The sequence below is a fragment of the Sceloporus occidentalis genome, unplaced genomic scaffold (assembly GCF_023333645.1).
Source record: "Sceloporus occidentalis isolate IW3139 unplaced genomic scaffold, rSceOcc1.0.p SCAF_99, whole genome shotgun sequence".
Taxonomy (NCBI): domain Eukaryota; kingdom Metazoa; phylum Chordata; class Lepidosauria; order Squamata; family Phrynosomatidae; genus Sceloporus; species Sceloporus occidentalis.
This window is the reverse complement of record NW_028317079.1, coordinates 1,030,879-1,045,658: the sequence shown is the minus strand read 5'-3', so window position 1 is coordinate 1,045,658 and position 14,780 is coordinate 1,030,879. Positions and strand designations below refer to the sequence as shown.

General features: G+C 34.9%; 1 protein-coding gene across 1 annotated transcript in view; it reads left to right on the top strand.

Annotated features, from left to right (window-relative positions):
• The window catches only part of LOC149284097 (glutamate receptor ionotropic, delta-2-like), a 425,155-nt gene that overhangs the window by 338,568 nt on the left and 71,807 nt on the right, over positions 1-14,780 (top strand). Inside the window, exons 12-13 of the mRNA XM_089497148.1 lie at positions 4,917-5,055; positions 11,832-12,027. Of these exons, the coding sequence (XP_089353274.1) occupies positions 4,917-5,055; positions 11,832-12,027 (335 nt within the window). The remainder of the gene's footprint in view (positions 1-4,916; positions 5,056-11,831; positions 12,028-14,780) is intronic.

Below are 14,780 nucleotides of genomic sequence, written 5' to 3'. Positions count from 1 at the left end.
CGTGTGCATGTAGAGCGCACGTCAGTACACGAGGGGGACGTGTGCGAGGAACGCCGTGGGACCCCGGCCGGACAGGTAGGTATGACAGTGTGTGTCACAGCAACTGCTGTTACTGTACATTTACACACCATTTGCACCATATAGTGCCATCTTTGTGCCCAAACATCTTAACAGCATCATCGTTTTTTCTCAAATAGCTTAACAGTGCCATCTTTGTCCCCAAAAAAGCTTAACAGTGCCACCTTTGTGCCCAAACAGCTTCCCATTGCATTATTTCTCCAAAAACAGCTTCCAAGTGCCATCTTTGCCATCTGATTGGAGGAAGAGGACAGAGGCTGTCCCCTTGGCTCCACCTTTCTGCGAGTGCACCGAGTGGCCAGTAATGCAGATAGATTCATGGAGACAGGTGCAGAACACCTGACAACCATGTAGGGTCCGGCTCTGTAAAGTGCCACCGTAGGCCAAGATCCAGCCCTGTTTACCACCACGTCTTCTCCAACACAGATCTGTGGTAGAGATTGATGTGCAGTGTTTTACATTTGGGGCAGTGTACATCACAAACCCTTTTTATATACTTGCTCAGTCATACACATTATATTCCAGGGACAAGCTGTGCAATGCTTTGTATGTTTGTACAATATCTGTTCCTGTTTCTTTTTTGTATTGTCACGTTTAAACTAAAAATACCATGAAACATTTGGTTTAATCAACATTCAAACATATCCTTTGGAATTAAAATATAACATAACTGTTTTATTATGCTAACATTATTTCCATTACTAAGGAACACTTTGGACTTTAAAGACATTAATTTAGGGAAAATTAATTTCATGATAAAATACTGTTTAGGTAAAATGTTGAGAGGCACTGAGGCATAAAATTGGAATCTCAGCTTCTTGAATACAGGGCAGATATTTTATAATCATCAATGTTTATAAAACCCAGTTATTTATTTATTTCAACACACATTTTATAATTTTAATCTTAAATATATTTGTCACTATTTATCAGCACAAGTTATTTACTTTTGAAACAAAAACGTAACTTTTAGTGATATACAGTTTCATTAAAATTTTCATCCCTGCGGACATCGAATGACTTCTCTAGGTTTTATGTAGTTCTCCCCACCCCTACACCTCTTTTCAGATATGTTTATATAACATTAGAAGGCACAAGTTGCGTGTTTGCCTGCAAATTTACGTCCAAAATGGGGAAGCTTTGACGTAAATGAAGTCCTTGGTGATGTGGGTGTTTAGCCAACAGAGATCAGCATTGGCAGTCCATCCAAATGGTATCGATCTTTAGGTCTTATAACCCACAATGTTTATTGTATGATATTTAAACAGACATGAGCAATTTTGTGCAAATACATGGATGGGTTGATGAATGTGATTTGCTTTGGTGGGAATTGGAGGAATTAGATCATCTGTGTTTAAATAAAGGTAAAGGACATCCACCAAGAGAACAATTATTCTGAAGTTGATTTTTACGTTGAATTATGAATTAAATCAATGTAGTACAGCATTGAAAACTGCAGTCTGGAGCCAAGAACAATCCTAGTTTGATAAATATCAGATTAAATAAGTCTTATGATACCAGCAAATCACAGTGCTAAAATATAACATGCATAGGTCCAAACCAATTATTTAAGATAGTTAATTTTGTAAATAAGTATTCATTATTTTCACCAATGAAATGCAGCAGCATTAGGCTTGCAACAAACAGAATCTTCTGTAGAAATACATATCTAAGCAAAACTTTTGTCATCGGTATAGGCCAAGGTATCAAATGTTTCCATGGGAATTTTGAAATGACCTTGCAAGCATTTTTATGGAAGCGTTTTCATATCTCCAAGCAAAAGAGCATGTTTTACCTTTCCATTATTTTTTATTAATTATTTTCATCTAGCTATTTCCTTAATCTGTATGGTTTTTTTTCAACCATTTTTATAACAAAATAATTGTGATACACCCTTATAAAAAATTTTAAGTGTTACATTTTCAACAGGTCAACATCAAAATAGTATGCTCTCTGTATATTCCCAATATGAAATACATATTTAAATTTATTAAACTAGCAAAATTACCCAGTTGATATTTAGAATAATTCACACTTATCACAGAAGGAGTAATTGCTTTCCTAAAAGAGGAACACATTGCATTTAATAAAATAGACAACTTTACTTATGTTGTCTATTTTATTAAATGCAATGTGTTCCTCTTTTAGGAACACTTGGGTTTTAATTATATAAATATATATATAGTAGAGTAGAGGTTGTAGCCGTATTAGTCCACTGGTGTCAATATCAAATAACAGATGGAATAAGTATCTTGTGATAATACCTTTTTTATTGGACTAACAGAATTTTGGAATAACAAGCTTTCGGGAGCTCTTCTCAAGTCTATTGAGAAATGTTTTAGACTTGAGAAAGGGAGAAGAGCTCCCGAAAGCTTGTCATTCCAAAATTCTGTTAGTCCAATAAAAAAGGTATTATCACAAGATACTTATTCCATCTGTTATTTGATATATATATATATAACAGCATTACATATGTGCTGACTTATCACATATATACGGTATTTCTCAAAGGTGTCCATTCAACAGCCTTCTCACCTGGAAATTATTAATATATGAAATCGTACTGATAATCTATAATAAAATTGCTTCAGGTAATTAGCAGATGAGGATAATTTATTTCATTAACAAAGCAAAATGTATCATGTCATGATGTTCACTGAACAGAATCCCATAAACCCATAATAATATTTTAGTGTAAGCACAGTGTTATATCCAAAGGCCAGCTATGTATATCCAGAAATGGGCAAAAACATTTTAACTATATTGACCTTATTATTATTATGATTATTATTATAATTATTATTATTAAAAAAAACCCATTTCTTAAGTTTTCTGATTTGATTGCAGTTCGTCAGTACTTTTCAGAAAGCATCCCTTACATTTTATAACCACTCTGGAAGATTGAATTGTTAGTATTTCCTGAAACTATAAATATTTTACCTGGAATGTGAATTTTGATACATTTCTGTTATGTTTGTTTATGAAGATTTGTTGCTATAGTTATTAATTATAGGTGATGTTGGCAACAATACAACAGTTATGCAAAAAAAGAATATTTGTAGATCTGGCCACAAATCAATTTCAGAGATAAGATGGCACATTATTACATTTGTCAGATGCAGAATAACATTGCCTCAATTCATACATTAACTGTAGCTACTGCGTCTGAATCAATATTTGCGTCTTATTTGATGTAGAGCTGGAGTGCAAATGATAAATACTGAAGATTAGATCTGTCACATTTATATTTTCTTATTCTTAAAGCTGGGATACATGTATAACATTGTATAAAAATGATTGGGTTAGTACCAATAATCAAGTATGTGTGGAGAAGTAAATGCTAAATTTGAAAAGGAAAATATTATTTTCGTTTACTTTATAATTAAAAAATATTAAAGATACATCCTGCCTCAAATTTCCAAATTTATTGAAATTTTTTAGTTATATTTACTGAATACTTTAGATCCACTAAATGTATTCTGATCTCAATGTCAGATCTCAATTTTTTTGCGCTCAAAGATACAACAGTAATGTTACACCAGGTTTATCAAATCCAGTGATACAATCTGTGCTGTGGGCGTCTACAGATTATTTTCCAGGTAGGACCTTATATACTTTGCTTTATGCACTGGGAATAGAAAAGGGCCTTCCACAAACTGTTACCACAAAGTTGGAAGCATAACATTGTCCAATATGATGAAGGGGACATACCAAAACATTTTGGACAATGCTATGCTTCCAACAGGCCCTTTTTATTCCAGCATGACTGTGCCCCAGGATACAAAGCAAGTTCCATAAAGACATGGTTGGATGAGTTTAATGTCAAAGAACTTGACTGGCGCACACAGAGCCCAGACTTCAATCCCATTGAACACCTTTGGGAAGAAAAGGAACGGAGATTGTGACCCAGGCCTTCTCGACCAGCATCAGTACCTGACCTCACAAATGTTCTACTGGATGAATAGGGAAAAATCCCCACAGAAACACTCCAAAATCTTGTGGAAAGCCTTCCCAGAATGAGTGGATACTTTTATAGCTGCAAAGGAGGGACCAACTACTTATCAATGGCTATATATTTAGAATGTGATGTCCTAAAAGTCTCTGTTGGTATAATGGTCAGGTGTCTCAATACTTTTGTTCATATAGTGTGTATATATATTGTATATTATAATATATATATATATATATATATATATATATATATATATTTGGGGTAGTAGAAGCATTATTAAACACTCATTTAACACTCTAGATAGATAGATAGATATTACCCAAGCAGATGGAGAATGTTTAGTTTATGAACCATTGGGCTATACATTTTGTTTTAGTTTCTGCAAATCAAACAGAGAGATCATGTATTTTTATATTAATTTTGTACTTTTTTTATTGTTTTATTTTCTTCTTCTGAACATTGAATACATTACAAAAACTAATTAATAGTGATTTACAAAACTCTCAAAAGGAATTAAATAGCAATTCTTATATTGCAATGAAAAAAAAATGGGTAAAGACAATCTTAATGTTTATTTTGTTAGTAACTTTAGGCCAAACTACTTAACTTTGTCCAGATTGTTATTCAATTAGATACTTGTATGTCCTGCATTTACTCAATTCCATTAGGTTTTTAATAGAGTTGATAAATATACCTTGCAGACACACCCCATTCAAAAAAGGAGGTGGGGCACAGCATGAGTAGTTGGCACTAAAACTAGGCCCCTCCCCTTACCACTTGTCACACCTTGATAACAATCTGATATGATATTGTTATTCAGTAACTGTAATTCTATAGTTCTCTTTGATAATGATAGTAACAATCCCGTTTTCTTTTTTCCTACCAGGAGGAGAAGTCCCTTACACCACTCTAGCCACCCGCATGATGATGGGAGCATGGTGGTTGTTTGCCTTAATTGTCATCTCTTCCTACACAGCAAACCTAGCTGCCTTTTTGACAATCTCTCGGATTGAAAACTCCATCCAGTAAGTCTACAAAATAAATATTTGAAAGTTTATGTTCTGTTGTGATTCCTGTTTTGTACATTTTACCTTATTGTTGTTTTCTTATCTTACCTTATTCTTATTTTTAACATTGAATGCATTATTCCACCATATTTACAAGCTTCCCTTGTAGGTCTTGTGCTGCAATGGCATGATATAATGTGGGCAAAGGGGACATTTCCCCCAGGGATCCTGGTGCCAAGGGACCACAGTTCTTCACACTTCTTACCTGTCACTTATATATCTGCCTGCACAACATGGCAAGAACACAATGCTTGTTGTGTTGGGTGCCTTTAGACCTTTTCCATCTGTAAGGGTATTTGCTGAGACCCAGACAGGCTCCATTGCTGGGTCAATGAAGGCAAGGGAGTTTCTCATTTCCTGTCATGTGCTAGGATCAGCCAATTAGAAGCCCCTTTAACAGCTCTCTACTTGTAAGGAAAACAGAGCACTGAGTTACTGTGTCAGGATCCTCTAACCAGCAGCCTGTTGTCACAAGTACAGAGATATCCTGTGTATAAATATTTGTATGTATTTATGTAGGGATGTCTCTGTATGAATGGATGTGGTTGTGCCTCTTAAATGGCTGCATATCAGTGTGTGTACACAATGTCTCCTTGTATATGTATTTGTGTTTCTATCAATCACATTACATTGTATTTTATTTAAAAGGTGTCAGCAGATTGTTGAGCACCCACATATCAGGACAAGTGATATATACAATATTTGCTACTAAAACATATGCAAAGATTTCCCTTTAAAGTATGCTTCCGGAGAAATGCGTGGTTATGTTTGGACATTCAGCCAGCCACAGTGATGCATTTACTTTATGCGCCTGGATATAACCCTCCTTTAAGACACAGAGAGCAAGGTCATATCCATATCCTTCTAATGCAGACCGTAACTGGGCACATTGAGCAGCAGAATAACACACACAAAGATATATATGTGTGTGTTTGTGTGTGTTGGGGACAGCCCCATCTGACCATGATCCTACCTTAAAAGTGGGCAGCAAAAGGTAAGCTAGTTAGCAATTAGCGAGCACAGCAGGACAGAGATAGTGGAGAAGCATGTTTGCCAGCTTGTTTGTTTGTTTGTGTGATAGCATCTCTCTTTCTCAGCAAGCAAGCAAACCTTATGATTCCATTCTCTTTCCTGTCCCTATATAAAGTTATAGTTAGACAACACTAGAAAAACTAAACACACACACACATGGACACCTTTGCTAGTGATAGGTACATTGGAAAGAAAAGACCAAAAATGAATCAAACAATTGTTTAGTTATAATCGTGGTCATACCATACCACACATTGTGAAATTTCAAGCATTTCAAATGCCCCACGATGAGTACATTAGTTATCTTATTTCAGCCAAAGCTAAAATAAATGCCATGTAGTATTCTAATTTATTTATTCTTTGAGCTATAAACCATATATATTAACCATATATTGGAATTGGTTGTCTCCACAATAAGGACTTATTAGGAGAACATTCTGTGGCTGCACCTTTACTGTAACACTGTGAAATAATATTACAATTGAATCAGTTTCATGGATTTTATCAATACTTGCGTCCATTTTTTCTGGTGGCCACTGGATTTTCTACTAATGTAACATCCACAATCATTGCATTACTCAGCTGGAAAATGAGAATATTTAACAAGATGCTTACTATTAATATAACTTATGAGACAATATTTTTTTCATTGGATAGTTTATTCGACTGAGAATGTATTAGTTGAAAAACTCCTAAAATTAAAGAGCAAACACATTTTTCATTATAGTTTGTGGTATCAAATGAGTGTAATTAGAGGGATTGGTATTCATAAGGGACTAAAGTTATAACTAGAAGGGTTTAGTTGACAAACTGCTCCAAACAGGAAAACAACATCCTAGGAAATAATTATATAGAGGCTGCTAACGCTGAATTATTACAAAGCAGAGGCATTAATTAGCTGAAGGAATAATTATATTTATTTTTCACTGATTAAATTGTATCCTAAGAGAACATTATGTTACACTTGAGGTAAGAAAAAAAGGGATACTAAGAGCATGTTTTTGAGATGAAAAACAATTATTTAGCTTTTGAGCTTAATCTAAAACATTGTGTATTTATTATTCTGGATGAAAAGGGAAGGAAGAACACGATTCCCACTGATTCCCCACATGTTTAGTAGAGCTAGTAGCGCTATGCTAGTTTTGAGGTAGATGCATTGGAAATTCTTTGCCTAAGATATAGGACAATGAAACAACACACAGAAGCAAAAATTACGATCTTACATTAAGGGATAGATAGATCAAACGTGGAAACTACCCTCCTCCATCAAAGCTAAAACATGTTTGGCCATGGAGATGAAGACTTACAGCAAGGAGAATCAAGGGCAGTGATAGATGCCAGCAAATGTGGAATCCCTAGCTTGATCACCATCTACCTAATCGGCTCATCTGTGACTAGCTCAGGTATGATGAGCTACCTTCTAGGGCTCTCAACTCCTCAGTCCTTTTCTGTCTTCCTGCATCTCTCTTCTCCCTCCCCCTGTTTCTTTTGAAATGCTACCTTGTATATGCAGTGTCTATTGGAAACTTCAGATGTTTCTCATTAGAGTATTGTAATTTCCAGTAAATCAATGCATTAATCTGTTTGTTGAATTCCCATGTCTTTAGTTTTCACTTTGTAATTTCTATAGGTTTACAGCTTCGCTATAATAATGTCAGCCTCTGATCACTGTGTGGTGCTTTTGAAACATATTACTTATTGTTGTTTCAAATAATGAAACTACATGTTTTTGTCTTTGTACATTATAACGATTATAATAAACCAAGATATATAGGACTGTTTACTTGAGAGAACTGTATATTTTCAAATTACAGGTATATAGGAGAAAAGGTGCTTTCTATCAACATGCAAATTAAACTATCTGTATTCTTAATGTGATTTGAAAAATAGTTGACTAATCAATTACTGATACTGAAATCCATATTCATTGCAAAATTAGTGCATTATGATTTAAGTGCAGTCAGTGTGACAAGCAGAGTAAATGGCATGCAATTCACCTATTTTATAATGATTGATAAAGTTAAATGTTGTTTAAAAGTAAAGGGCATGAGCAGCAGGGTTAAAGTCAAGGCTAAGCTTCTGATATGCCTGAAGGGAAGCATAATATGTCTAAATTATAGACATAGTAAATGGCAAATGTCATTGAAAAGTACCAGGGCTATTATTAGTTATTGAGTAATATCACAATCCAGCTACATCTTTTAAGTCAACTAATTCCTTCACTTCATCATCGCTGTTCATCAACAACTTCAATTTTCAGTATCTCACTATAACAACCCAAATTTGTGCATACCATCAGGGCCGGCCCGACAATGGAGCCGAGTGGGGCGAAAGAGAGAGAAAGGGGCGCCGCTGTCAGTATCCGCTCGGCGCCCCTCGCTCTCTCCTCTGCGGCGAGACTCCCTGTTCGGTCTCGGTGCTGGCTTGTAATGCTGAGTGCCGGAAGATTTCCGGTGCTCAGCATTACAAGCCGGCACCGAGACCGAACAGGGAGACTCGCCCAGGACTGCTGAAAGGTAAGTGCAAGGGAGAGGGAGAGGAAGGGTACATAAGGGGGGGGCGGCATTTTAAAATTCGCCCCAGGCGGCATTTTGCCTTGGGCCGGCCCTGCATACCATGGCAATCTGCATGTGAGCCATCTTTAAATTATTATTATTATGTTCTATTATTATTATTATGCTAAATACCTGGAACTTTCCACATGGAACTACAAAAAAAACATATTTAAGACTGTGAAGTTCTTTCTCAACCCTAACTGTTCTTTCATTCTCATTCCTTGGATAATAATTCTACCAACACAATCCAGCGCTACAGAAACATGTTTAATTTAATTAATAACCATGCATCACTTGTGAACTGAGATAATGGGTCTTCATGCTACTTAAATAGCTTGAGGGATATCTTTTTTGCTGGCTGACATTTTGGAATTCTTGAATGGTTGTTTTGAATTAAATTGAATAAAGAACTGTACAGAGGTTGTACTGATATGAAAATGTGCTAGAAAGAAAGAACGAAAGAAAGAAAGAAAGAAAGAAAGAAAGAAAGAAAGAAAGAAAGAAAGAAAGAAAGAGAAAGAAAGAAAGAAAATAAACAGGCTGAAACGGACATTTATAAATAAATTAAAACCATACTTAATTTTAGGACATTTCAGTCTACAAATAACAACTGATTACTATTTGGTTTGGTATTTTTACTTGCAAACTAGCACAGTACACAGAATTGATTTTGTTTATTTTTTCCTTCTTCATCAACTGTAGAATTGCTTTTATTTCTACAGATCTTTATTAGAAATTGTCACTAACCTCTTTTTTATGAACTGTTATTATACAATAATACCATCCTGTTAGTGTTCTCTGAGAACATTACACTGCAGTTACTGTGATACAAATTTATCTGAAATACATACAAAGGAAGTGCCCAAGAATGTGCTAACTGCAATCATCCAATTAGAACTGAAATGCCCTCTACTGTTCTCAGTGTGGGATTAATCTCTAAATTAATAACTCCACAATAATACCCAAAAGGAAAGATGATGTGCATGGTATTTCTAACCTGAGAGAAGAATTTCATTCTATATAAATATATATTTTTAGATGGATGGATAGATAGATAGATAGATAGATAGATAGATAGATAGATAGATAGATTGATTAGGACTAACTGGACATGCTGGCCATAGCATGACACAAGCCACTGTTGAGTCGAGTCAAACCACAGGCTGAGCCTCTGTGGGAGTTTAGCTGACTCGCCATCCAAAAACACCGGACTTGGTGTACTTTGCAAGGGGATGAGAGGTTTTGGTTTAGTCTCGGCTCAAGCTCACACACCTACTATTCAATCCTTACCTGCCATCACGCTCAGCCCCAGCTAAAATACATCCTAGCACCCCAGCGTTATATATCTCATCTTCTGTTTGAACCAGAGCCATAGCTAGCTCCTTTTGCACCCGAGACAAGAATGGAAAATTGTGCCCCCCACCTAATTTTTTTTACAGAGTTTATATTATTTACACTGCTTTACAAATACCTGCCCTTAAACACACATATACACATACACTGCCCTTACAATGGACTGCCCATACACTCTGCCTTTACACACACCTGCCCATGAACACACATATACTCATACACTGCCTTTACACACACACCTGCCCATACACTGCTTTTAGATACACCTGCCCATTAACCCGCATATACACATACAATCACCATTACTCACACACATATATGGACATACATATACACACCAGCTTACAAACACAAAAATAAGCTTATTATAAAGATGGTCTGAGATGTGGAATGGAACTGTGTAGAGTCTGGCTACATGTGTATCATTGCCCTGCAAAGCTGGAAAGAAAATTACACAGGAACGCATGCTGCAGCTTTAAAGTGTCAACATAATATAAATTTGCTCAAAATTCTGCTCTTACACACATCTGCCCATACACGCACACAAGCTCACAAACACACATATATACAGTATATATTAGGGAGCACGGAAGCAGGGATCTGAAGTGACAGACCTTGCCCTCCCCAACCAGCCCTGCAGCTGCTGATCGGGCGGCTGTGCGCCCCCTTGTAGCTGCGCCCGAGGCAAGTGCCTCTCTCGCCTCACCCGCCTCACCCGCCTCACCCTTCCTACGGCTCTGGTTTGAGCTTATATTACTCCCTCTTGTTATTCTGCGAACATACTAAAATGAAAGTTGGAACAATAACCAAAAAGGAGACAGCTTGGTTGGTAAAGGTTACCCATCCCTATGCATATATATATATATTTTTAAGTATTTATAACACTTGCATAAATGCATTTACCTACCCATGAAGGATGCCACAGAAGATGCAGAGATGGCTAGAATGTGAGTCACACAAAGTGATTAGAGAATGAATGAACATTTATTTCCTCAATTATTAGGTGACTAATTGGTTTCTTGCTTGCAGTTTTTGTCCTGACAGCCAAATCTAATAACATCATTAAATTTGTACATAAATGCATTTTTGCCAATGTGTGAAGAAAGTGTTTTTTACACTTCCTTCTAGTTTAAAGCGCCCATTAATTTAATTACTTTAACTGGTTCTGAATGTGATTATTTAAGCAGCAATTACATGTTTCTACAGGATAACATCCAGATAAAGATTTCTTTAGATTTTTACATTTTGTGATGTTTGTTAACAGGGCATAATTAATTGTACAGCAAATAAGATAGCTAGCAATGCCTAATTATGAGAAATGCCAATTTAGAGGAGATCATATAGAATCTCATACATCTAGAAAAGAGGATAGCATACAAGCACAGCTACAATTTAGGTGAAAGGTTATGTTTTTTCTTTGATAACAACATTATGATTCTAGATATGAAATGGAGACAGTTCAAATGTCTGTACCAGTGAGAGATTTGGTGGGTGTTAGCGGGTGCCAAGCTTAAGGCAGAGCCAAATGTGTACTCTAATTGCCCCCTACCTTTAATAATATACCATGTGCCAATCTCAGGCACATGAAGTGACATGATTTGGAGCCAAAAAAGTGACTGGAAATTGCATTCTGTTATGTGGCCTCTTACTAAAGCCATTCATTCTATCCAGATAATGTCAAGTAGGGGTAGTTCACGGTTTTAAATCCTGGCAGGGTCAACTCAGCCCTTCATCTTTCTGAGGTCAAAGTATCATAGATACTTATTTTTTTGTATTTATTTTTTATTAATTTAGGTCTCTCCAGGATCTTTCAAAACAAACAGATATTCCTTATGGCACAGTGATTGATTCTGCTGTTTATGACCATGTCAGAATGAAAGGGATGAATCCATTTGAGAGAGACAGCATGTATTCTCAGATGTGGCGGATGATTAACAGGAGCAATGGGTCAGAGAACAATGTTCAGCAATCCTTTGAAGCTATTCAGAAGGTAATTTCTTTACTATAATAATTTATACTCTGGAAGGTAATAACAATATTTATATATCCTAATGTATATGTTTTCATCCTTTCTATATATATAATATAATAATGATATATATATATATATATATAATCTGTCAATATATGTGGCTTTAGTATCCATTTTTAAGGAACACATTTTTAAGAGTTGTCTTCTCACAATACCGATTTGGTATTGATTGAGCCATTGACATGTTTTCTACAATGAGACGATAATTAAAAAATAGTCCAAATTTGTTCGTAACAGGTAATCCCATGCATGAGTCCTGTAAAATGTTAACTTCTATTGATCAAGCCACTAGATTTTATAGACAATTAGAGAATTTTAAGAGGCTATAGTAACTAAATGTGCCAATAGTTACAATAACTGTGTAAGTATCTGCTTGCATCCTATGGTGATCAACCTTAGTTAGTTGAACAGGGACTGTCTGCAGACTTCCTGTTTTTCCTTGAATATTTATTTTTATTTCATTTGTAAATGTAATCTTTTTTAATTTTCATTAATTCCCTGGACAATAAAATCTGAGTATTTTTATGCAGTACACTACATATTCCAATAAGCAGAAAAAACATTTGATGTAAGTTTTGTTTTTTTGGATCCATAATATAACAGGCTAGTATGCAAAAGCATCTGGTTATATGCTAAAACTCAGGTTCGTTGATTTTAAAGAATAAATAAATATAGCTGAAAAGACCATGATATTGAGATAATATAATATAATATTTATAGTAGCACAGGGTTTAAATGTAACGTCTTTGGTTGTCCAACTTGGCCATTTTAATTCTTCTCACTAAACAACTTTTTTTTTTTTTTTTTTGCTAATTGAAGTTGTGGCCAGTGCAGTATTTTCAGAACATAAAATGTTGACTGTAAAAATAAACCACTCAATTATTATGCACCTGCAGAGCTGGGGGGTCTTAGCAAGCATTTGCATTCCATGAGTTGGGAGCTGGGAACATGGGTTACCCCCAAAAAACGTTAAATACCTAGTTCTCGCTGGGACAATGATTTGTGTTTTAAGAGAACATTGATACAATCATATATAACCAAAAAACACAAATTCATTGTAGTGCCATGGGGTAAGCTTTTAAAAGCAGCTACTCCAGTTACAGTAATATTGCATTAATAACTGTGTATCCAATTCCGTGGATTCCGTTATACATAACATGAAATTCCAGAATCTTCCTTTTGTTATTGTATATTATTAAGATAAAGATAATTGGTTTCCATTACTAGATGCTTCCAGTGACTCTCCTGGCTCAGAGATGTTATATGCAGAATATTCCTGATATTAGCATAAATGCAATGCTATATGATCCCCAAGAGTTGACCTTCTTAACATTTCTGTTTAAAGTTAGACTCATTAAATGTCAAACTGCTATTAAAGTTGTGCTTCGTTTACTTTCTATTCAGTTTAAAGAAGATATTTATTTTATTTATTTATTTCATTTATGAAACCATAATAATAGATTGCAAAATAGACTAGAGAAACTATATGCAATATACAAAATACAGGAGTGATGAATTTTCTCACAATATTTACTACAAACATTATTATTTTTTGCATATATGTTTCTCTAGAACACATAGCTTTCATACCAATGCACATCTCTGTAACAAAAGTCCCCTTTATATAGTAAAGAAACAATATTACTTTGTCATTTATTTTTTATAGTAGCATGATTCTGTGTTTGAAGTATTTTTAACAATTCAAAAGTTCTACATTGCATATATTAAGAAAAGAAGTCTATGGTCACACTATGGCTAGTAGCCATAGAAATTCTACTTACAGTTTAGACTGGGATTTCAGACATTAAGTTCCACTGACCGTACACTGTGGCTTGATCTTAGATCACTACAAACATTTTACAGTGGTTGAGTATTGAAACAATAATAATATAATTAGCACCACTAAGCTCTAAACTATAAAACCAGCCTACTTCAAACTCATAAATATGGTAGATTTATGGTACAAAGCAGCATGCACACATATAAATACATATAGCATTCATGTAGGACGAAGCACTCAGTTACTGATGATCAACTCAAGCGTACCATATACAAAAACACAGAAATTGAGTCATCTCATTGTCATACTATTTAAAATAATTCCAAAATCATGGTATCACTTTTTTGGAGCAATTTATTATTCTAATTTGTCTTCTGTGTTCTACAAAAGTTATGTGTCTGTATTTCACAAGAGCCATACACTAATTATTTGTCTAAAGCTACTGAATTATCTTGACTCGTTTATTTAGCAATTCTATGCTTGACTTTAAGATCACAGTATATATGGTTTGTTAATGCAAGTCAAAGGATGAGAAGTGCTCTTTTACAATTAAAAAAAAATATATATGTTCTTCTTTCCAAGATTGTGTTTCTTTTAGTTTTTTATGTAAAAGAATGTATTGTTTCTTCATTATTATGATATTCAATTATCTTTCAATTTACAATAGAAGTGACTTTTTTCTTTTAAAGACAAAAAATATTTTTCATCTTCCCTAACAATGGCAGCAAAATGTAATTTAGGCTGAAAAGATATCTAAGTTTAGCTCCTTCAGTAAAGCATTTGTGGTTCATGTTTCTTAATTTGTCCTTTACAAATACAGCCAGTGTTGTCTGGGGAGGTCTTCATATGTTTTAAACTAAGATATCTGCATACTTTGCAATATGTTTTTCATCTAGTATTACTTGTTTAAAGATACCAAACTAATCTTGCA